Source organism: Gnatocerus cornutus, chromosome 7 (assembly GCF_029298725.1).
Source record: "Gnatocerus cornutus isolate USDA-ARS CGAHR chromosome 7, icGnaCorn1.1, whole genome shotgun sequence".
NCBI lineage: Eukaryota > Metazoa > Arthropoda > Insecta > Coleoptera > Tenebrionidae > Gnatocerus > Gnatocerus cornutus.
Genome location: NC_142239.1, coordinates 13,527,485 through 13,548,230, shown reverse-complemented (window position 1 = coordinate 13,548,230; position 20,746 = coordinate 13,527,485). Strand labels below are relative to the sequence as shown.

Below are 20,746 nucleotides of genomic sequence, written 5' to 3'. Positions count from 1 at the left end.
GCGCACTTGTTAGCTCTAATCAAATCACGATGAAGCTTCTAGTTCTTTTGGTCTGCGTTGCATTCTCGCACCAAGAAGTCTCAAAATCCAACCAAGGGTTCAGTGCCAGAGTCTACAAAGTACGTTTTTTTTTCTCCTTATGGACTATTAATACTTCTCACTCTTTTTGTTTCAGAAAACATCTAAATTAAGTCGAAACAACTTCCTTGTTAGCCCTCTATCGGTGGAGACTCTTCTTCATTTAACTCTAGAAGGCAGCAAAAACGAAACCGCTGAAGAAATCCGGCGGTGTCTAAACTCTTCTACTCAAAACCTCCTTCGTGGTGGTACAAAACACACTTTGAAAATAGCCAACAAGATCTATTTAGCCAATGGTTTTTCCCTGTTTCCCAGTTTTAAAAACAGTGCGAGAAAATTTGGTGTTGAGTACGAAACTGTTGAGTTTAGACCGGAAGTAGTGAAGGACATCAATGGGTGGGTGTCCAACCAAACAAACCACAAAATTCAGAATCTCCTCGAACCCTCAGTCATCAACTTCCGGACGAAGCTTCTCCTAGTCAACGTTCTGTATTTCAAGGCAAATTGGTCGAAACCGTTCCCCATCGCCTATACTCAGAAACTCGACTTTCATGTTTCTTCTTCCGAGGTTGTGAAAGTCGCCACAATGGTTCTTCACGAGAAACATTTTAATTATTACGAAGATAAGAAACTTGGAGCGAAATTCTTAGAACTGCCGTTTGAGGGAGGAGTGGCGTCCATGGTTGTGGTTCTTCCGAATGAAAACAACACGTTCTGTTCTCTGGAGAGTCAAATGAAGAAGGTTCTTGAACCGCACAGGCTCACCAATGTGTTGGTGAACGTTGCCTTACCGAAATTCCGAATCGAGACGAAGATCAACTTCAAACAAATCCTCAAAAGAGTGAGTTGGTTTTCCTTCTAAAATTGTACTAAACGTGGGGTTTTAGATGGGTGTCCGGAAAATGTTTGACCGGAAGTACGCAGATCTGAGTGGAATCTCCGGGAAAAAAGGAGACTTAGTCGTTGATGATGTCGCCCAAAAGACCTTCATCGATGTAAGTGAAAGAGGAGTTGAAGCAGCTGCTGCTACGTACAAGCGTAAGTTGATGGAAACTGTTAACTTTGATTAATAAAGTCGTTGTAGTAATGGTCGTACCATTGGTGGCTCCAGCCGAAGAACCAAAACAATTCATAGTGAATCGACCGTTTATCTTCTATATTAAAATAGAAGGGGTTGTGGTTTTTGTAGGGCGGGTGCTAAATCCAAATGTTTAGTACCTCCAAGTTCGTGAATATTTATTGTAACTAGTCTAGTCTTCTTCCGGTTGTGCCAAAATCAGACAATTATACTGTCAAGTACGTCAATTTGTTCCTAATTATTTCCCACTTCTGTTTTTAAAATTTTTACTGTACGCGTTATCACTTCGTATCGCCGCCCTTGAATTTCAATTCTACCGTCATTGTTGCAAATTCCTTCATTCTTAGTCCAGCTCGATTAGCACGATGATCCTTTTACTTTTGCTTCTTGCAACAGCGACTGCTGACAATATCACTTATCAAGACTTCGCAGACGCTAACAACCGCTTCGCTCCCGACATCTACAAGGTTACTATTTCTCTTTTTTTTTTCTCTACTTTACTGAAGCGATTTTAGGAAATTGCGTCCAATGAGACAAACAACGTCATCATGAGCCCCCTTTCGGCAGAAACTGTCCTGGCTCTTCTCCTGGCAGGTTGCAAAGGCGCCACAGCGCAAGAACTCCGCTCCGTGCTACATCTACCAAACAACGAAAAGAACGAAATCAAAGATTTGATTGCAGACCTCCAAAGCTCTTATCACCTCAGTTTTGATATCGCCAATGCGGTTTTTCTTCAACAGAATTTTGAGATCTTGTCGTCGTACCGTGAAGTTGCAACTGAAGATTTTCATGCTAAGATAGAAAACTTAGATTTTGCTCGCAATACTGAGGCAGCCAACACCATCAATCAGTGGGTGGAAAAAGTGACGAAGAACACAATCAAGAATTTGGTTGATCCCAATTCTTTAAGTGGTGCCACGCGCTTGGTTTTAGTCAACGCTCTTCATTTTAAAGGAAACTGGTCTGTGCAATTCCTCAAAGGTAACACGGCCAAGAAAAACTTCCATCGAAGTGAAACTGAGGTGATCCAAGTCGATACTTTACATTTATCCAGGAAAAATTTCAATTACCACGAGTGCGAATGTGCTCAATATTTAGAGCTGTTCTTTGAAGGAAACGAAGCTTCGATGGTTTTCATAGTCCCGAAGAAAATCGGTGGTCTTAAAGATGTAGAAAAAGAAGGTTTGTTCGCTTCTATTCCGTTCAAATCGACGTATCTAAACATCGAAATCCCGAAATTTAAATTCGAGTATAAAATCGATTTCAAAGAAGTCTTACAGAGGGTAAGTCGACCACGACACGACTAGTTAACACAGTGAAAATTTTAGTTGGGAGCCCGGAAAATCTTCAACGGAAACGAAGCAGATCTTAGCGGAATTGCTGGAAATCCTCATGACTTGGTTGTTAGCGAAGTGGTTCAAAAGGCTTACATCGATTTGAATGAAGGAGGTGTTGAAGCCGCCGCCGCCACTGCCGTTGGTACGTCTCAAAAAATTGTCATAATTTCGCCTCATTTTTTTTGTAGGAGTTGTGGCTACTTCAGCGATAAACCAAACTCCCAAAGAATTTAAAGCCGATCGTCCCTTCTTCTTTTATATGAAGTCTAAAGGAGTTATTACTTTTACTGGTAAAGTCACCAATCCCAAATACTAAAGAGTGGAAAATGTAGAATGAAAGAAATAAAAAATGTCAAGAAAATTCGTTTTATTGTTGAATAAAATGTGGTAATAAAAATCGCAAAGATAATAACGATTTTCCGGGCTGTTAATTTATGGGACTTTTATTGCATTTTTAGTACGGCTACAAAACTTAACTGCGTTTTATTTAACACGTTTTAATATTTGTTTCTTTAATAAGACGTGTTGGGCGAATATGGAGGAACTTCTGACAGCCAGAAATCGAAAAAATTTGCAAAACTTCCTAAGATACATTTTTCAAAAGATTCTTCGGTTTTTGTGATCCTTTCATATGTTTCTTCTTGTGGAAAAAGAGTGAAGAAAAATTGGGACATCCACGAAGATTCTTGGGTTCATTACTTCACTGTTTAGATAGCGGCAAAGTTTGTTCAACGATTAGGTATTTATCAGTTGTGTTGAAATCCGGTTTTTGGTGACTGACCAAATTAGGCAATTTAAATATACAAAACATGTAAAATTAGAGTGTTCTTTATCTCCGGGTGACCTCGAGTTTTCATTAGACATCATTGAAACATCTCTATTAGTATCCGGGCGTATTTCAAACATCCAACAATGATTTTTCTACTTCTTGTCCTAGCAGTGGCGGCATGCTCTGCAAATGAAAAATTCAAAGACTTCGCAGAGGCCAACAACCACTTTGCTCCCAACATCTACAAGGTTTTTATTTCGTTTTCTCTTTATTTTTTACCAAAGTAATTTCAGCAAGTGTCGACTGAAGAAACCGGCAATGTTGTCGTGAGCCCCCTGTCCGCAGAAACTGTCTTGGCTCTTCTTCTAGAAGGTTGCAAAGGAGACACAGCGCAAGAACTCAGCTCGGTGTTGCACTTTACCAACTCAACGCAAAAAAAACAAATTAAGGATTTCCTCACCGATCTTCAGAGCGATGATTTAGTCAAATTTAACATCGCCAATGGTGTTTTTCTTCAACAGGACTTCGGAATTTTACCTTCGTTTCGTAGCGTCGCAACTGAGGATTTTGGGGCTAAAATAGAAAACTTGGATTTTGGTAAAAGCGCGGAGGCAGCTGCCTCCATCAATCAATGGGTGGAGAAAATAACTAGCAACACCATCAAGAATTTAATCGAGCCGACATCTTTGAGTCCGGCGACAAGTCTGGTTTTAGTCAACGCTCTTCATTTCAAAGGAAACTGGTCGGTGCGCTTCTCCGAACGTGACACCACAAAGAAGAGTTTTTACAAATCCGAAACCGATGAGGTACAAGTCGATACTTTAGTTTTACGCGAAAAACATCTCGATTATTACGAGGCCGAGAACGCTCAATATTTAGAGCTGCCGTTCTTAGGAAACGACGCATCGATGGTCTTTGTGGTGCCGAAAAAAAACGTTGGATTTGGAGATCTAGAAAAAGGAGTTTCTTTCTTAAATATTCCCTTTAATTTGACTTATTTGAACGTCGAAATACCGAAATTCAAGTTTGAGTTTAAAACAAGCTTGAAGAAGATGTTACAAAATGTAAGTAACTTATCACGGAGGAGTGTCAAAATCAACTTAAGTTCTAGTTGGGAGCGAATAAAATCTTCAATGGAGGAGATCTTAGTGGGATTACCGGAAAATCTGGAGAACTGAAAGTAAATGAGGTGATCCAAAAAGCCTTCATCGATTTAAATGAGTATGGCGTAGAAGCAGCAGCTGCAACCTACATTGGTAAGTTATTAAAAGTTAAATTATCAAATTTATTATTTTTTTTAGATGGTTTTGGCTCTGCTTTTATCACGGACACTCCGAAAGAGTTCAAGGCCAATCGTCCGTTCATCTTCTTTATCAAGTACAAGGGAATTATTGCTTTTGCTGGAAAAGTTACAAATCCAACATATTAATTCACATGTCCACTGGAAAAATTAAATAAAAATATTTTTCAGATTAAAGCTTCGCAGATTTTGTTTTAAGTTTTTAAAACCCCAATTCCAGCTTTTTAAGTCTTCAGATTTCTGATCCTGGAGTTCCAAGAGTTTGAGTGTTCTACTTTCAAAAACTCAACTCTTTTTTCTCTAAAAATTCAAATAATTGCAATATAAAAGATTTTAATACTTAATTAAATTACAATCTAACTATTTTGGCGTTAAATTAAAACTAAACTCGCTGGATTATTGATAGTTTGGTGTAGTCACTCGTCCTGCAAAAAGCACCAGCCCTTTAACCCTAATAAAGAAAATAAAGGGATGATCCACCACAAACATCTTAGGAGTTACCACAGACCCCATTGTGGGAACGATAGCCGCTGAAAACAATCTTCAAATTACCGGAAAGTCAATGTGAAACTCACGTATAAATGTCGAGGCAGCAACTTCAACTCCACGCTCGTTAACATCGACGAACGTCTTTTGAAAGATTTTGCTCACTATCAAATCTCCTGGTTTACCGGAAATTCCACTTAAATCAGCCTCATTCCTATCAAAAATTTTCTGTACTCCCAACTGTAAAACACGATAAAAAACTGGTGAAAAAAAAGGCCAACTCACACTTTTGAGAGTTCGTTTCAAGTCGAATTTACTATCAATTTTGAATTTTGGCAAGGCTATGGTAACGACTTCTCTGGTAAAGTTGTGCGATCCGAAAACTTCCTCGATTTTAGTTTCAAGGGTCTTTAATCCATCGCGGTTGTGTGGTAAGACTATGGTCATCGATGCATCTTCACCTTTGAAAGGTAGCTCCAGGAGCGCAGCCTCCAGGCGTGGAGAGTCGTAGTACAAAAATTCTTCCTCCTCTAAAAACATAGTCTCAACTTCAACTTCCTCATTGTTAGTTTTGTAGAATTTGGATTTCTTTGTTGTCATCGGGGGAAACATCTTCGCCCAACTCGCGTTGAAATAAAGAGCGTTTATTATAACAGCTTGCGTTTTATTGTCGATGAGGTTTTCATCAACCACGTCATGTATTTTATTCTCGGTTTTTTTCTCCACCCATTGGTTGATTTTGGCGGTAACTGCCGGATCCGAAAAATCGATTTCTTCTATTTCTGAGCCTGCTTCAAGAGCTGATTTCCGAAATTCGCTTTTAACAGTCAAACTATTTTTGATGTAGATTTTATTGGCGGTTTTGAAAGTGTACGCGTTTCCTGTCACTTTAAGAAGAGTACCGGGATCTAGAAGATGGCAACTTTTTCCTAGTTCTTCAGCTGTCGGTCCTTTACTTCCTGACTGTAGCAGCGAGAGAAATGCCTGCACGGATAATGGACTTACCATAAAATTTCCTTGTTTTCTTTCGATGACTTGCTGAAAAGAGAATTGTTTTCACTGTTTTTTCTATGTAATTTACCTTGTAAACAGCTGAAGTGAACGTATTGGCGGTAACAAAATTCAATCCCAAGAAGCAGAGAAGAAAGGTCTTCATCTTAAATCACTTTGAAGTAGAAATGCAGCAAATCGTTATGAAAGAGGAAAAGGTCAATCTGTTTTTTTACAGATTAGATAATTTACTCAATAATACAGAATTATCGCAAAGTGCAAATATTAGTATTATCACATGCAAATAAAAACAAATAATATTTAGTTTTTAAAAATTTTGAAAAAAATATTAACGGTATTTTATTAAATTCCGTAACATTGGCAGTAAGATTTAAGAGCGTTACTACTTAAATTTTGATTATCTACTGTGCTAAATTTTAGAACAAGAAATAAAATTTTTAGAAATTTTTATGTTCAGAGTGAACTTAAATTTTCATCTTTTTTATATTAAATTCTATATTTTTGGCAATTTTGATCCTAAAACAATAAAATTTGTAGATGTTATTACGTTCTAAAACTGTAATAACTGTGTTAAATTTCAAAATTTTAGAATATGAAATAAAATTGTTAGAAATTTTTCTTTTCCGAGCAAATTAAAATTTCTAGCTTCTGCTACTAAATTCTATATCTTTGGCAATTTTGATCATAAAACAATAAAATTTGTAGGTGTTGTTACTTCCAAAAAGCGTAATAACTGGGCTAAATTTTAAAATTTTAGAACAAGCATATAAGTTTTTAGAAATTTTAATTTTTTAAACAAACAAAAATTTAACACTGAAATTAAATTCCGTAACTTTGATAAATTTGATTCTAAAACACTAAAATTTGGCAATGTTATTACTTTAACTTTGCTTATCCACTGTGTTGAATTTCAAAATTTTATAACACGAAATAGACTTTTTAGAAATTTTTGTCTTTCGAACCAACAAATATTTAATATTTTTCTGCTAAATTCAATATCTCTGGCAAATTTTATCCCACAACAAAAAAATTGGTAGGTGTTATTGTGTTATTACTTTTGAGTAGTTTAATAAATGTGAGAAATATATACAATATTTTTTAACAAGAACACAAATTTTTAGAAATTAACAAAAAATTTTCACCGTTTACAATTAAATTCCGTAACTTTTGGAGTTTTAATTCTAAACCAGTAAGATTTGGCGATGGCAATATTTTAATTTTGATTGTCCTCTGTGCAAAATTACAAAATTTTAGAACAAGAAATATAATTTTTACAAATGTTTATCTTCGAAATGAACTAGCACTGATTTTTTTGAGTTTTTATAAACGAGTATAGGCAACCCACAAAACAGTTGATATCTGATTCTGAGAAGTGTAAAATCAGACAATAGGAATGTCATAATTAAACACAATAAAAATAAATGAGGAAAATGGAAAATATGAGTTTCCACGAATGGAGTTGTCATCACCCCTATTTCCACCGTAAATTATCAACTTATGGTTTTTCAAACGTGACTAACATCACATCTCAGTTCCTTTGAAATTTCCAAACGATAGTGATAACCGAGCATAGCAACAGAGGTCAAAAAACAGGTCGAGAATTAAAATTTTATTGACACAAACAACTTCTAATTGGTGGGATCAGTGACTCTGCCGATGAAAACAATATTTCCTTTCACTTTCAAGTAGAACAAAAAGGGATGATCAGCTTTGAATTCGAACGGTTTTCCTGGATAGCCCATCATGGGAATACCAACCACTAAAAATTTCAAATAAAAAAAAAGAGATTTGTGTAGGAAATTTACTTGAAAGTGTAGCAGCAGCTGCTTCCACTCCTTCTTCGTTCACATCGATGAAGCTCTTTTGAAGAACCTCACTGACCACCAAGTCTCCTTTCTTTCCAGCGATTCCACTGAGATCAGACTCGAAGTCTTTGAAGAGGAGATTTACTCCCAACTGAAACAAGAACTTGGAAATGTGACACAACGATATTTTTACTCACTTCTTTCAGTATTGTCTTCAAGTTAATTTGACTATGGATCTTAAAACGTGGAAGAGCAACGTCAACGCGTTGTCTAGTGAGATTGTGGGGCACCACTGCTCTGTCAATTTGAGCCTCTAGAGCTCCCAATCCTTGTTGTTCATTCGGCAAGATAAAAGTCATTGAAGCATCTTCTCCTTTGAATGGCAGCTCCAAAAACTTAGCATTAAGATGATGGCACTCAAAATACTGGAAATGTTGTCCATATCTACTGTGCATAGCATCAACTTCCACCTCCTCCGAAGCAGTTTTATGGAAATTCAGTTTTTTGGTGTAGAGAAGCTCGAAGGGAGACGACCAATTCGCTTTGAAGTACAAAGCATTGACCAGAACCAGCCGCGTGAGATTTGTTAAAAGAGCAGGATCCAGCAAATTCTGGATTTTATTGTTAGTTTGGTCCTCGACCCATTTATTAATCGCACCGGCGGCTTCCTCCTTCTTCAGGAAGTCGACTTTTTCGGCATCAGCAGAGAACACTTCAACCGCAGTTTTCTTGAAGTCTTCATTGACCTCAAAGTCTTGTTTTACGTACATTTTATTGGCAGTCTGGAGAGTGTAGTCACTACTTCCTTTCATTATTGGAAGCAAAGTTTTCACCTCGCGCTCAATTTTCGCGGTGTCATCAGGCAAATGAAGAGCATTTCGGAGTTCTTCAGCTGTTGTCCCTTTAGCGCCAGAGTGTGTAAATGCAAGGACTGTTTCAGCAGAGAAGGGGCTCACAAGAAAATTGCCAGTTTGAGACTTGGAGATTTGCTTAAAAAAACATTTATTCGTCGTTCTAAATACCTAATTTGGAACTTACTTTGTAAACCGTAGCGCTAAATTTATTGTTAGCTGTGGTAAATTCTGATAAGACCACTTCTGAGGCCAAAGTAGCCGCCACCAACGAGAATAAAATAATTATCTTCATTTTGAAGATTTGTAAATCTGACTGGTAATATTAATGGTGTGTTCTTTCTTATAAATACTCAAGAGGAAGGTGATAATGATAACAGTATTTGTGAATCTAAGAAAGTGGCGATAATAATATAATATTAGGATGAGAGGTCAAGGTTTGGAGTTAACGGAAAATTGTTTTTGTCGTTCTGTAAATGCCCGAGATTTGATATAGCCGAATGGCATGTTCTTGAAAATGCAGTTTATAATATTTATTTATAAACTATATTAAAATGCGTGTTCTTATTAGACGCTGGTTTCATTTTGTTGTTAATTTATGGCTAGCCTTATTTTCATATTATGTAATTTAAATTGAAATGTCAAACATTCTGATTGTTTTGTGTTGTTTTCTTCATTATTATTTGTATTTTTACAACTTTTTAAATCTTTCTGATACATATTAGAAATTCGTATTACAGTTGACTTGATTTTATAAATTGTTCGACATTCTTTGGAGTTTTCAGATTTTTCAATTCTTTTTATTTACAGATGTCCCAGAACTTCTTCTTCTCTGTAACTAAGAAAATTTAAACTTTCTGATTCCTTATGTTCTTAATTTGGTCTAAATTCCATAATTTTTTTAAAACAAGAAATAAAAATTTTAGAAATTTTCATCGGAACGAACTAAAATGTTCTCATTTGATCTATTAAATTTTATATCTTTGCAAATTTTTATTCTACAACAATAAAATTTATAGGTGTTATTACTTTTAAGTTGTTTAATAAGTGTACTAAGTTACAAAATTTTTAAACAAGATTATGAATTTTTAGAATTTTTTTCTAAAATCAAAAATTTTTTACCATTATCTATCCAATTCCATAACTGTGGGAGTTTTGACTTTAAAACAGTAATGTTTGGCGGTTTTACTACTTTAGTTTTGTTTATTTAATGTCCTAAATTACAAAATTTTAGAACACGAAATAGAATTTTTTTAAATTTTTATCTTCAGAACGAACTAAAACTTCCTGCATTTTTCTACTAAATTCTTTATCTTTGGCAACTTTAATTCTACAACAATAAAATTTTTATATAGTTTTATTTTTAAGTAACTTAATCAGTGTGCAAAGTTAGAAAATTTTAGAACAAAAATATCAGTTTTTAGAAATTTTCAGTTTCTAGACAAACAAATTTTTTTAACCGTTTTGTGTTAAATACCGTAACTTTGGCAGTTTTTATTCTAAAACAGTAAAATTTAGCGACGTTACTGCTTTAGCCTTGTTTATTTAATGTGCTAAATTACAAAATTTTAGAACACGAAGAAATAACACTTTTAGAAATTTTTCTTTATGGAACGAACTAAGATTTTTAGCATTTTCCTACTAAATTTTATATCTTTAGCAATTTTGATCCTACAACAATAAAATTTGTATATAATATTACTTTTAAGTAGCCTAATAAGTGTGCTAAGTTACAAAACTTTAGAACAATAATGTCAATTCTTAAAAATTTTTAGTTTGTGACGACACTTTTGTATTAAATTCTGTAACATTGGCAGTTTTGATTCTAAAACTGTAAGATGTGGCGGTTTTATTACTTTAGCCTTGTTTATTTAATGTGCTAAATTACAAAGTTTTAGAACATGAATAACTTTTAGAAATTTTTATCTTTGGAACGAACTAAAATTTCCAGCTTTTTTTTACTAAATTTTATATCTTTGATAATTTTTATACTAAAACAATAAAATTTATGGCAATTATCACTTTTAAGTTACTTAATAACTGCGCTAAATTACAAAATTTTAGAACAAAAATATCAATTTTTAGACGAACAAAATTTTTTAACCGTTTTGTGTTACATTCCGTAAGTTTGGCAGTTTTGATTCTAAAACAGTAAGATTTGGCGATGTTACTACTCTAGCCTTGTTTGTTTAATGTGCTAAATTACAACATTTTAGAACAACAAATAGAATTTTTAGACATTTTTATCTTCAGAACGATCTAAAATTTGCAATCTAATAAAATTGTAGTTTAAATTTTTATTTATTTTAATATTAGTACCAGCATTAATTTCTAAGTGAAAGTATCAAATTTAATCAGCTACTGTGTCACTTTCTTTACAAAAAATTGTTTTCTATGCATCCATAATTTTCCATAATTTTAACTTGTGTTTTCATTTGAGTATAAATTTAATGAATATCAATAGGAAAACCTGAAAGACAATCTTTATTTACGGTCGTTATCATGTTGTGACGGAAACTCATAAAAATTACTGGTCATTATGTTAGTGGGTATCATTACTGTTCACTGTAGACACCGAATTCTGTTCCTTTTAGCATGTTATCAACAATCGAATTAGAAGCTGACTGTACCAGATGACTCGACAGGATCTAAAATAAAAAACTGGAAGTTTCCAGGTGTGTCACTCTAACATATTTCTGATATCTTCACATTCCAATAACCCAACAGATCAGAAAATGGATATCCGGTAATTTGAAAATCATAAATTGTGTTAGAAAATTAGAACGAAAAAGTGGGTCATGAACCATCGTAATTTGGGTTTTTCTAAACCAAAAACACAAACAAAAGATTCTAAAGAACCCGCACGTAATGTACTACGGAAACCGCGTCATAACCATTATCTCTCTCAGATAAACCTTGGTTATAAAAAATATTTCACTCTTACCAATACACGCTGTATGAGTGAGATCTTTGACTCGTTTTCTTTCAATGCGACGTGTTTTCCGTACTACATTCAATTCATAGAATTTACTACTTAAAACGAGAATAAATTGTAGAAACACTGCACGTTAATCATCAATCGAACAGTTCACAATGAAGAATCTCCTCGTGTTTGTGTTTCTTGCAGCGGCCACTGCGCAACCTGTGAAATTCCCCGACTTTACCACTATCAATAAGAAGTTTACGTCTTCTATTTACAAAGTAAGTTGCTCTCTGGGTGAATTTTCTCCAATTCCAACAAAATTTTTTTCAGCAAGTTGCGGCCCAAAATCAAGACAACTTCCTGGTAAGTCCGTTGTCGGCTCAACTGGTACTGTCTTTATCCCAATCTGGAGCGAAAGATGAGACAGCTGCAGAGATGCAACAAGCCCTCAAGTTACCCCCAAACAAAGACCTTGTGGACTGCATCATGGGAAACGTCCTCCAAGAGCTGCATCAAGACCACGACTACTCTCTTCAAACAGTCAACAAAATTTACATCAAGACGAACTTTTCGATACGTGACGACTATCGACGGCTTGCTGAGAATCTCTACATGGCGAAAATCGAGAGCATCGACTTTGAGGAAAAGTACGAAGCCGCAGCTATGATAAACCAATGGGTCGAGAAGGAAACTGACAACAGAATCCATAATTTAGTGAACCCGGAGATTTTGGGGAATGAAACGCGAGCGGTACTTCTCAACGCGCTGCGTTTTCGTGGCAACTGGAGCGTTCCATTCGCGTTCTTTTCGACTTTCAAAGACGATTTCAACGCTTTTGGGGGTACAGTGAAGGCCGATATGATGCACATCCAAGAGGAGGTTTTTAATTATTACGTTAAACCTGAGTTCAACGCGACTTTCTTAGAGTTACCGATAGTTGGTGGTAACGTTTCCATGACTGTGGTTCTTCCGGATCTAGACACTAGTTTAGAAGTTATAGAAGAACACATAGATGAAGTTATTCAAGCTCCTGAGGTCAAAGAAAGAGAGAAGTTTAACGTGGCGCTCCCGAAATTTAAAATCGAATCGAAGATTGACTTTAAAACGGTTTTACAAAACGTGAGTTTCTTCTTATCTATTATTTGGAACTGATAATAATGGAAGTTTAGTTAGGTGTGAAAAAAGCGTTTCAAGAAGGTCAAGCTGACTTCACTCCCATCGCCGGAGAAAAAGGAGAGCTCTTCATCGATAGCATCGCCCAGAAGACTTTCGTGGAGGTGAATGAAGATGGAATTGAAGCAGCGGCTGCTACTTTTGTTGGTGAGTACCAAAACACAATTCTTGAGTTTCTACTCTAATGAGTGAATTTTAATGAGGGTTTTTACAATCAACCACAGTGCGGTCGTTAGTGGTAATGACCACAACCACAAGAATGATAATTGTTTGCTTTTCAAACTAGTGTTAAATAGTAAAGTTCTTCTTCTTTGCAGTTAAAATCGTCAATAGAAATGCGGAATCGCCCTTGGAATTTACAGCAAATCGGCCATTCTTGTTTTTCATCAAAGTAAACGAGTTGGTGCTATTTATAGGACGAGTTATGTCGCCAAATTACTAAAAGAAGTATTATGTTTTGTATTATTGTTTATTTATTGTTTTATTAAATTTATTTTTCAAGTTTGTTCTTTATTTTCTTACTCCTCTTTAAAGCTCCAATTTTCTTGCTAAACTGAGAAAGAAAAATCAAAATTTCTATCAGAGATTAAAAATGGTGGATGCGCCGGTCTTTTATTATATTTTTTCCCAAAAATCGCCATGAAAGCAACGTTTTTATAAATGTTTTTTTTTGCCAAGTACTGTGAAGACTTTAGCGTCCTGTCAACTGTACGTGACGATTTGTCAAATTTACAAATCAAATGACACTTTAACACACGTTTTGTTTCGAGATTTTTACGATTTCCGAAAAAATTTAATACAAAATTCACTCGGAGTAAAATACTTGACACAAAGTGCATTTCTTTTCTAGTAATGAGCCATATTTCTTGGTTTAAAAAAAAATAAATATTTTATGTCAATTTTATGTCAGGCAGGAAAATAATTTTTTTCTGACATTGTACAGTAAAGATTTTACTATCAGAACTGTCAACATTACGTGTCGATTTGTCAAATTTAGATAACATATATACAATGTCACCTTGACACTGTTCTGTTTAAAAATTTGGAGATTTTTACGATTTCCGACAAAATTTAATACAAAACTCGTCAATAAAATGTCTTAATTCACTCGGAGTTTTAAATTCTCGGCATAAAGTAAATTCCTTCTTCAGTAATGTACCATTTTTTTGATTTTTGAGTAAATGACTATTTCATGTCAATTTATCCGCAAAAAAACTTAATTTTTCTGACATTGTAATGTGAAGATTTTACTGACATAACTGTCAATATTACGTGTCGTTTTGTCAAATTAAGATGACAGACATACCTACAATGTCACTTTGACACTCGACTATTTTATTTGAAATTTTCGAGATTTTTACAATTTTCGGAAAAAATTAATACAAATCTCATCAATAAAATGTCTTCATTTTTTAAAAGTTTAAAATATTTTTAGACCTTTTTTAACGTCTTTGGAGACATATAAAAGGACCGGAAACAGCGTTTGGCGGCCTAGGCCTCCAAAAAGTAAACTAGATATTTTTTTGTTTACCAGTTGGCATCACAGTGTCATCAATTGACTCAGGAATCTGCTAAAGTATTTAAAAAAAGGTTAGAATGATTTATTACCAAAATAGTTACTAGGAGAGCAATCATCGCAATTTCACTCAGACTTTCAAAAGAGCATTTTCCGGTCTAGTAATCCAAATTACTATTGCAACTTTTTTGACTTTTAAGTAAATAACAATTTCAAACACTTTTTTTTTTATTTTCATTTATTAAAAATATAGTCTCCTTGTTCGTATTACAAATCATTTTTATTTCTCAAATTTCGTAATTAAATCTAGTCGATAAATAAAATAACACTATTTCTATTCTACAAAAGTCTTTTGTTAACGTCACAGCACCTCATGAAGGAAGTGTCACTACTTTTCCCACAAAAACGATCAAATCTTTGACTTTTATGTAAAAAATAAACGGATGATCGACATTGAACTGCTTAGGCTCTGGTGTATACTGGATGCTCAAAAGAACAAGACCTAGAAGAAGCATGAAAAATGGTAAAAAAGTATGATAAAACTTACCAGTATAGGTTGCTGAAGCCGCTTCAACTCCTGCCTCGTGAACATCAATAAACGTCTTCTGAATGACATCACTCAAAGACAAGTTATTGTCTGTAATACCCCTAAAATTGGCGTTGGGAGAAAACGACCTCGTCACCCCTAACTAAAATCGCCCTTATAAACACTTTCAACAAGGGTAATAAAAAACTCACATTTTGCAGCACTGCCTTGAGATCAATCTTACTATCGAACTTAAACTTCGGTATCGTCATATTAACGTACTCTTTCGTAAAACTTTGAGGAGCCAAAACTTCTGAGATTCTTCTCTCTAGATCAACAATACCAAGTGTTGAGGAAGGTAACACAAATACCATTGAAGCCTCTTTTCCTTCAAACGGCAGCTCCAAGAACTGCGCTTGTAAATCCTGATTTTCCGCATAATTAAACATAAGATCGTCATCGTTTTTTAGCATGACGTTAACGGAAACGGCACCTCTGAACGTCTGGAAGTCTCTTTTCGCTTGTTTGAAGTGTCTGAAAGGCGACGACCAGTTCGCTTTGAAATACAGGGCGTTGACTAGAACCGCTTTTGTGTCCGAACTTAGTTTATCCGAGGTGACCAACTCCTTGATTTTATTATTGGTTTTGTATGCCACCCATTGGTTTATAACTTCAGCAGCTTGTTCGCTTCTGGAGAAGTCGATGGAGTCCGCTTCTGTCTTAAACACTTCGGTTGCAACATTTTGGAAGTTCCTTTTCAAAGTAACTTCTCGATTATGATAGAGTTTGTTGGCAGTGTGGAATTCATAGTTTCTACTGTTAAGATTTGAGAGCAAGGTCTTGAAGGAATTCGCAGTTTGTTGAAGATCGGTGGGAAGATGGAGGGTACGTTGAAGTTCTTCGCGGGTTTTTCCTCGAGCACCAGCTAGAGCTAGAGTTAGCACAGTTTCCGCCGAAAACGGGCTCACGACGAAGTTGTTGGGAGTGTTTTTAGAGATCTCCTATAAATAAGTAATAAGAATTACAATAATGGAGACAAAACAAACTTACTCTGTACAAATCCCCCGCAAATTTGTTGTTTCCTGAGGTAACTTCATCGCTAAGAACTCCCGTCAAGGTTAAAATTATTGGTAAGAAAGACAACATTTGTGGTGTGCACTCGTTCGTGGGCAAATATTGACTGTAGAAAGAACCTGTTTGTTGTAAAAACCCAAGAGTAAACAACGCTGATTAACGATGAGAGGTTTAGTTGAAAGTAGACAACAAATATTACATTTGCGCTAAATGATACTGGAGGAAACTGTGGAATCCCGGTAAGAATTTCCTACTTTCTCATTGATAATGATGACGATGTCCGCGGACAGATTATTTTATCCAAAACAAATCCGGGAATAATATTTATAAAGTAATCGGTTTTTAAGAAATATTTGTTTCTTATTATCAAGTTAAGGACATAGATTCATCTTCGGAGGCCCCCAAATTATTCGAATTCTATTGATTCTTCGAACTTTAAAATTTGTTCTTATTTTTGGACTTTCAGAACTTTAACTTAGACGGATTTCTTCTATTCTTAAATTTACTTGCTCAAATTTTAGAATTTTTTGTTTTCCGATTTCATTATTACTGATGCTCGTTCAATTGCAGAAAAAATCAGGTTTTGTGGCTTCTCTAAATTATAATATTTTTGAAGAGACTAATATTGTCTGAAGTCACGGTACTACAAGTACTTATAATTATTAAAAAACGTATGATTTGTTGATTTATTAACGTTTTAAAGTGCGTATAATTTCAGTTGAATATGATATGAAGATAAAAAATATAAATGTTATAATTGCATGGTTAAAATATCCTTCTTTTGCTTTAGTACATAGGCTCCAAAACTCGTCCCTCAAGCAAGATAATGTCCTTGACTTTCAGATAGAAAATGAACGGATGATCCGCCGTGAAAATCTGATTAGGCTCTATATTGATCGCTGTAGGTCCCACTGCAATCCAAATTTTCCAATTTTGTACCAAAAACTGAAGAAAACTTACCGATGACATCCGTTGCAGCAGCTGCTTCCAGTCCCATTTCGTTAACATCAATGTAAGTTTTCTGGGCAATTTTATTAATAACGAGATCTCCAGCTTTTCCTGCAAGACCACTAAAGTCGGCTGTTTGTGGATCAAACGCTGCTCGCACTCCCAACTTTTGCAAAATCGGCTTGAAATCAATAGTTGCTTCCATCTTAAACTTCGGCATAGAGACTTTCACAAGCTCTTTTGTGTACTTGGGAGTAGCAAACACTTTCTGGAGGTTTTTCTCCAAGACTGCAATTCCGTCGTTTCGGTTTGGTAGAATAATAGTCAAAGATGCTCCTCCTTCAAGGGGCAACTCCAAGAACTTGGCGTCGAGTTTCTCACTTTCGTAGAAGTTAAGTTCGGCTATTTCTATCATCATCAAGTCTTTTTCAACAACTCCTTTGGGGGTGTAAAAAGGGGTTTTCTGGGTCGGGGCCATAAACGGTACGGACCAGTTCCCTTGGAAGTACAAAGCGTTGATGAGAACCAACTTCGTGTCTTCGTCTAAATCTTTAGATTTAAGCAGATCGCGGATTTTATTGTTGGTTTCTTGTGCAATCCAATCGTTTATTTTCTTTATTGCTTGATCTGTTTGTTTAAATTCAATGTTCTCGACTTGTGCTTCATACACACTTCTTGCGATCCTTTGAAAGTCTCTCATGATTTCCAAATTCTCTTTAGCGTAGACCTTGTTGGCCATCTTCATAACGAATTGATCACTACGAAGAGTCGGAAGAACACGTTTCATGGCAGCTTCAATCTCTTCTTCGGAGTCAGGAAGGAAGAGACCCGCTCGAAGTTCTTTTCCAGTGGTACCAACAGCACCAGACTGAGTCAAAGCAAGAATAGTTTCCGCAGAGAAAGGACTGACCAAAAAGTTGCCGTTGTTGTTCATCAAAAGTTCCTATTAAAAAACTCAGAAAAAGCAGATTTTTTGAAATACTCACATTGTAGACTGCACCTGTGAAGAGCTCGCCGAATTTCGCTGCGTCTTCTTCAGCGAAGACTGCAACGGCGCTCAAAAATAGAACTGCTAGGATTTTCATTTTGAAAACTGACTTAGTTCAGTGGTTGTGCTGTGGAGTTTTATAGTAATTTTTATCTCGTTTCTTGGATCAACTTATCGGGATTTATGCAGATTATTTCACAATTTCTTTGTCTGATGCTCCAGATTTAGCAATATCGGGGATGTTTGTTCTGACTGATTGGCTTGAGGAAATTCTCAAGTGGTATAAGATCTAAATATTTTGCAGAAAGATGGCACACGTGCCAGAAGCACAAAAACTGGAAGACTCATCTTAAGAATTCATTAGTCTAAATTTTCTTCAATTTTTTTTGTCTTTGGATTGTCTTAATTCTTTTAGTTTTTTCTCTTTTATAAAATAAATTTCTAGAAGAGTTCTAGCAATTGCCTTCGAATAGCATTGCATTGTTAGGACATTGATGCCGTTTATCTCATTGTTCAATTTATCGTTGTTTGCTGAGTGCAATTTGTTGTTTATGCAATTTATTTCTCAGTTTGATTAATTGATGCTCTAGATTTTAACATTATCAGAGAAGATAATTGTTTTGACTCTGATCTATTCAAGTGTCTAGACTAAAGTGTTTTGCAAAAAGAAAAATAAGTTTTTTATGGAAGATTATTGAAATACTTAGAAAAGGTTACAACTTTGAGCTTGCAAACGTGTGTCTGAACTTGACGGTTAAACGTCAAATAATTGACGAATGTTAGGGAATGACAGGTCTCAGAGCAACAGCCAACTAGATAATAATTGAACTTCAGTTTTCACTTTTTTCTGCTGAATTTGTAAGCTTTTTTTATTTTTTTTTATTTCTTTTAATTTTTTAGTACAGGAACAAAAATGTTACGACTGGCAGCTCACGAACATGTGTCTGAACTTGACTATTTAACGTCAAATAATTGACGAATGTTATGGAATGACCAATATTAAGACACACGTTCTTACAGTAACAGCTAACTATATAATTTAACGTCAAATTTTTAGTTCTTTTTGCTAAATTTGTTTCTTTTTGTTTCTTTAATTTCTTTTAAATTTGTCAACACAAAAAAGAAACAGAAACAAAAATGTTACTACTGGCAGCTTGCACACGTGTGTCTGAACTTGATGGTTAAACGTCAAAGAATTAACACATGTTATGGAATGACAGATATCAAGACACACGTTCTCAGAGCAACGAACAGCCAACTAGCTAATAATTCAATTTCTTTCTGCAAATTTTTTTCTTTTGTTTTTTTTTAAATAAAAATGAGTTTTGGAACGAATAGTAACCATAAAAATGTTTTTTGTTTCAATTTTATTTATTTTCATTAAATCCATTTAGTAAGTCGGCTTCACAACTCTTCCTTCAAACAGAATCACGTCCTTGACTTTAATGTAGAACATAAAGGGATGATCCGCTATAAACTGATATGGCGCCATTGACATAGTGGGGACATCTAAAACCAAAATTCGGTAAAACCCACCCCGAAAAACATCCCTCAAATCTCACCAATTGCGGTAGCAGCCGCTGCTTCAACCCCATTTTCATCAATGCTGATGAAACTCTTCTGCAGAACTTTCTGTATAAACAGATCTCCTTTTTTACCGGCAATTCCGCTGAAATCCGCCTCTGCAGGACTAAACGCGCTGCGAACTCCCAACTTTTGCAAAATTTCGTTGAAATCAATGGTGGTTTCTACTCGGAATTTCGGCAACATGATGAAGACGTCGTCCACGACGTACTCTGGGGTTTCTAAAATTCTGCTTTTTTGTTTCTCCAAAGCGGAGACTCCTTCTACTTGGTTTGGAAGGATGAAAGTTACCGACGCGTCTCCTTCAAGTGGGAGCTCTAAGAATTTCGCATCAAATTCCTTACTTTCGAAGAATTTGTGTTTGATGGAAACTTGTAGCATAGTGTCCGTGTCCACTGATTTTTCAGAAGTCAAATGAAATTTGTTCTTCATGGTGTACAATTTCTCAAATGGGTTCACCCAAGTAGCTTGGAAATAAAAAGCGTTAATCAAAATCAATCTTGAGTCATCACTTAAATCTTTGGGGCCCACAAGATCGTGAATTTTGCTCTGTGTCTGCTCTTCCACCCACTGGTTGATAGTTTTAGCCACTTCTTCACCATTAGAAAAATCAACGCTATCAATATCAGACTGGTAGACCTCACGAGCAACTTTTTTAAATTCGTCCTGAATCTTAAAATTTTCTTTTACGTAGATTTTGTTGGCTGATTAAAGTGTGTAGTTTTCGTTCTGTAGCTGAGGAAGAACTCGTCTAATCACAGTTTCGGTCTCTTCTTCAGTTTCCGGAAGATGTAAAGTGGCGCGGATTTCTGCACTGGTAGAAGCTAGACCTCCTGATTGCGTCAAAGCTAGGACTGTTTCAAGAGAAAACGAGCTAATGATGAAGTTTTCATCCTCAGAGATTATCTCCTGGAGAAAAAAGTTAAAAATGCGACAATAAAACGTGGGAACTTACGCTGTAGACATCGGATGAAAATAGTCGATTTTCGAACAAATCGTCCGCTGCTAGAGCTAGCAGAAAAGTAGAAATGAAAAATAGTACAGTTCTCATTGTGAATACTAGAATGAGTTATGGAGTGGTTTGGTTTAAACAAGTGTTTTATAGTACGACTCGTATCGCAGGAATTTTATAAGTACCAGAATTGGAATGGAATTGTTTTGAGATAAGTGCCACTTGAAAACTGATTTTTGATTATAATTATCGTACAAGTTAAGTGGAATTTTCGGGTTTATTTTTGACAAGATAGTGATCTATTCTTTTGTACGAGAGTTAATTGCAGGTGTGTTATCGTTGTCATT

The 20,746-nt window shown here is 35.4% G+C and overlaps 9 protein-coding genes and 1 long non-coding RNA gene across 10 annotated transcripts; 4 read left to right on the top strand and 6 right to left on the bottom strand.

The window, feature by feature from the left end:
• Window positions 1–27: 27 nt before the first annotated feature.
• On the top strand, window positions 28–1,383 carry LOC148171239 (alaserpin-like). The gene is made up of 4 exons (XM_088041004.1): window positions 28–119; window positions 176–919; window positions 966–1,116; window positions 1,163–1,383. Exons 1-4 carry the CDS (start codon window positions 30–32, stop codon window positions 1,291–1,293), a joined length of 1,116 nt encoding a protein of 371 aa, XP_087897130.1. The 5' UTR covers window positions 28–29; the 3' UTR covers window positions 1,294–1,383.
• LOC148171238 (alaserpin-like) lies at window positions 1,331–2,845 on the top strand. Its single transcript, XM_088041003.1, has 4 exons — window positions 1,331–1,623; window positions 1,672–2,439; window positions 2,485–2,635; window positions 2,682–2,845. Exons 1-4 carry the CDS (start codon window positions 1,522–1,524, stop codon window positions 2,807–2,809), a joined length of 1,149 nt encoding a protein of 382 aa, XP_087897129.1. The 5' UTR covers window positions 1,331–1,521; the 3' UTR covers window positions 2,810–2,845.
• A 560-nt stretch (window positions 2,846–3,405) lies between these two features.
• Window positions 3,406–4,739, top strand: LOC148171237 (antichymotrypsin-2-like). Its single transcript, XM_088041002.1, has 4 exons — window positions 3,406–3,510; window positions 3,556–4,326; window positions 4,374–4,518; window positions 4,564–4,739. Exons 1-4 carry the CDS (start codon window positions 3,406–3,408, stop codon window positions 4,689–4,691), a joined length of 1,149 nt encoding a protein of 382 aa, XP_087897128.1. The 3' UTR covers window positions 4,692–4,739.
• Window positions 4,740–4,878: 139 nt separating this feature from the next.
• On the bottom strand, window positions 4,879–6,242 carry LOC148171236 (leukocyte elastase inhibitor-like). The gene is made up of 4 exons (XM_088041005.1): window positions 6,130–6,242; window positions 5,334–6,086; window positions 5,138–5,288; window positions 4,879–5,092 (listed from the first exon to the last, which is right to left on the bottom strand). The coding sequence occupies exons 1-4, from the start codon at window positions 6,202–6,204 to the stop codon at window positions 4,959–4,961; spliced, it is 1,113 nt and encodes a 370-aa protein (XP_087897131.1). The 5' UTR covers window positions 6,205–6,242; the 3' UTR covers window positions 4,879–4,958.
• Window positions 6,243–7,655: 1,413 nt separating this feature from the next.
• On the bottom strand, window positions 7,656–9,062 carry LOC148171235 (alaserpin-like). Its single transcript, XM_088040996.1, has 4 exons — window positions 8,903–9,062; window positions 8,062–8,853; window positions 7,865–8,015; window positions 7,656–7,818 (listed from the first exon to the last, which is right to left on the bottom strand). The coding sequence occupies exons 1-4, from the start codon at window positions 9,008–9,010 to the stop codon at window positions 7,688–7,690; spliced, it is 1,182 nt and encodes a 393-aa protein (XP_087897122.1). The 5' UTR covers window positions 9,011–9,062; the 3' UTR covers window positions 7,656–7,687.
• Window positions 9,063–11,642: 2,580 nt separating this feature from the next.
• LOC148171234 (serpin I2-like) lies at window positions 11,643–13,315 on the top strand. The gene is made up of 4 exons (XM_088040998.1): window positions 11,643–11,916; window positions 11,969–12,757; window positions 12,808–12,958; window positions 13,129–13,315. Exons 1-4 carry the CDS (start codon window positions 11,809–11,811, stop codon window positions 13,251–13,253), a joined length of 1,173 nt encoding a protein of 390 aa, XP_087897124.1. The 5' UTR covers window positions 11,643–11,808; the 3' UTR covers window positions 13,254–13,315.
• Window positions 13,316–14,585: 1,270 nt separating this feature from the next.
• LOC148171233 (antichymotrypsin-2-like) lies at window positions 14,586–16,090 on the bottom strand. The gene is made up of 4 exons (XM_088041001.1): window positions 15,904–16,090; window positions 15,066–15,854; window positions 14,875–15,016; window positions 14,586–14,829 (listed from the first exon to the last, which is right to left on the bottom strand). The coding sequence occupies exons 1-4, from the start codon at window positions 15,997–15,999 to the stop codon at window positions 14,699–14,701; spliced, it is 1,158 nt and encodes a 385-aa protein (XP_087897127.1). The 5' UTR covers window positions 16,000–16,090; the 3' UTR covers window positions 14,586–14,698.
• Window positions 16,091–16,713: 623 nt separating this feature from the next.
• On the bottom strand, window positions 16,714–17,868 carry LOC148171232 (alaserpin-like). Its single transcript, XM_088041006.1, has 2 exons — window positions 16,888–17,868; window positions 16,714–16,838 (listed from the first exon to the last, which is right to left on the bottom strand). The coding sequence occupies exons 1-2, from the start codon at window positions 17,807–17,809 to the stop codon at window positions 16,714–16,716; spliced, it is 1,047 nt and encodes a 348-aa protein (XP_087897132.1). The 5' UTR covers window positions 17,810–17,868.
• Window positions 17,869–18,785: 917 nt separating this feature from the next.
• On the bottom strand, window positions 18,786–20,142 carry LOC148171231 (alaserpin-like). Its single transcript, XM_088041008.1, has 2 exons — window positions 19,426–20,142; window positions 18,786–19,372 (listed from the first exon to the last, which is right to left on the bottom strand). The coding sequence occupies exons 1-2, from the start codon at window positions 19,877–19,879 to the stop codon at window positions 19,254–19,256; spliced, it is 573 nt and encodes a 190-aa protein (XP_087897134.1). The 5' UTR covers window positions 19,880–20,142; the 3' UTR covers window positions 18,786–19,253.
• On the bottom strand, window positions 20,142–20,640 carry LOC148171230 (uncharacterized). The gene is made up of 2 exons (XR_015770372.1): window positions 20,403–20,640; window positions 20,142–20,356 (listed from the first exon to the last, which is right to left on the bottom strand). It is a non-coding gene; the product is annotated as an uncharacterized LOC148171230 (long non-coding RNA).
• Window positions 20,641–20,746: the final 106 nt, after the last annotated feature.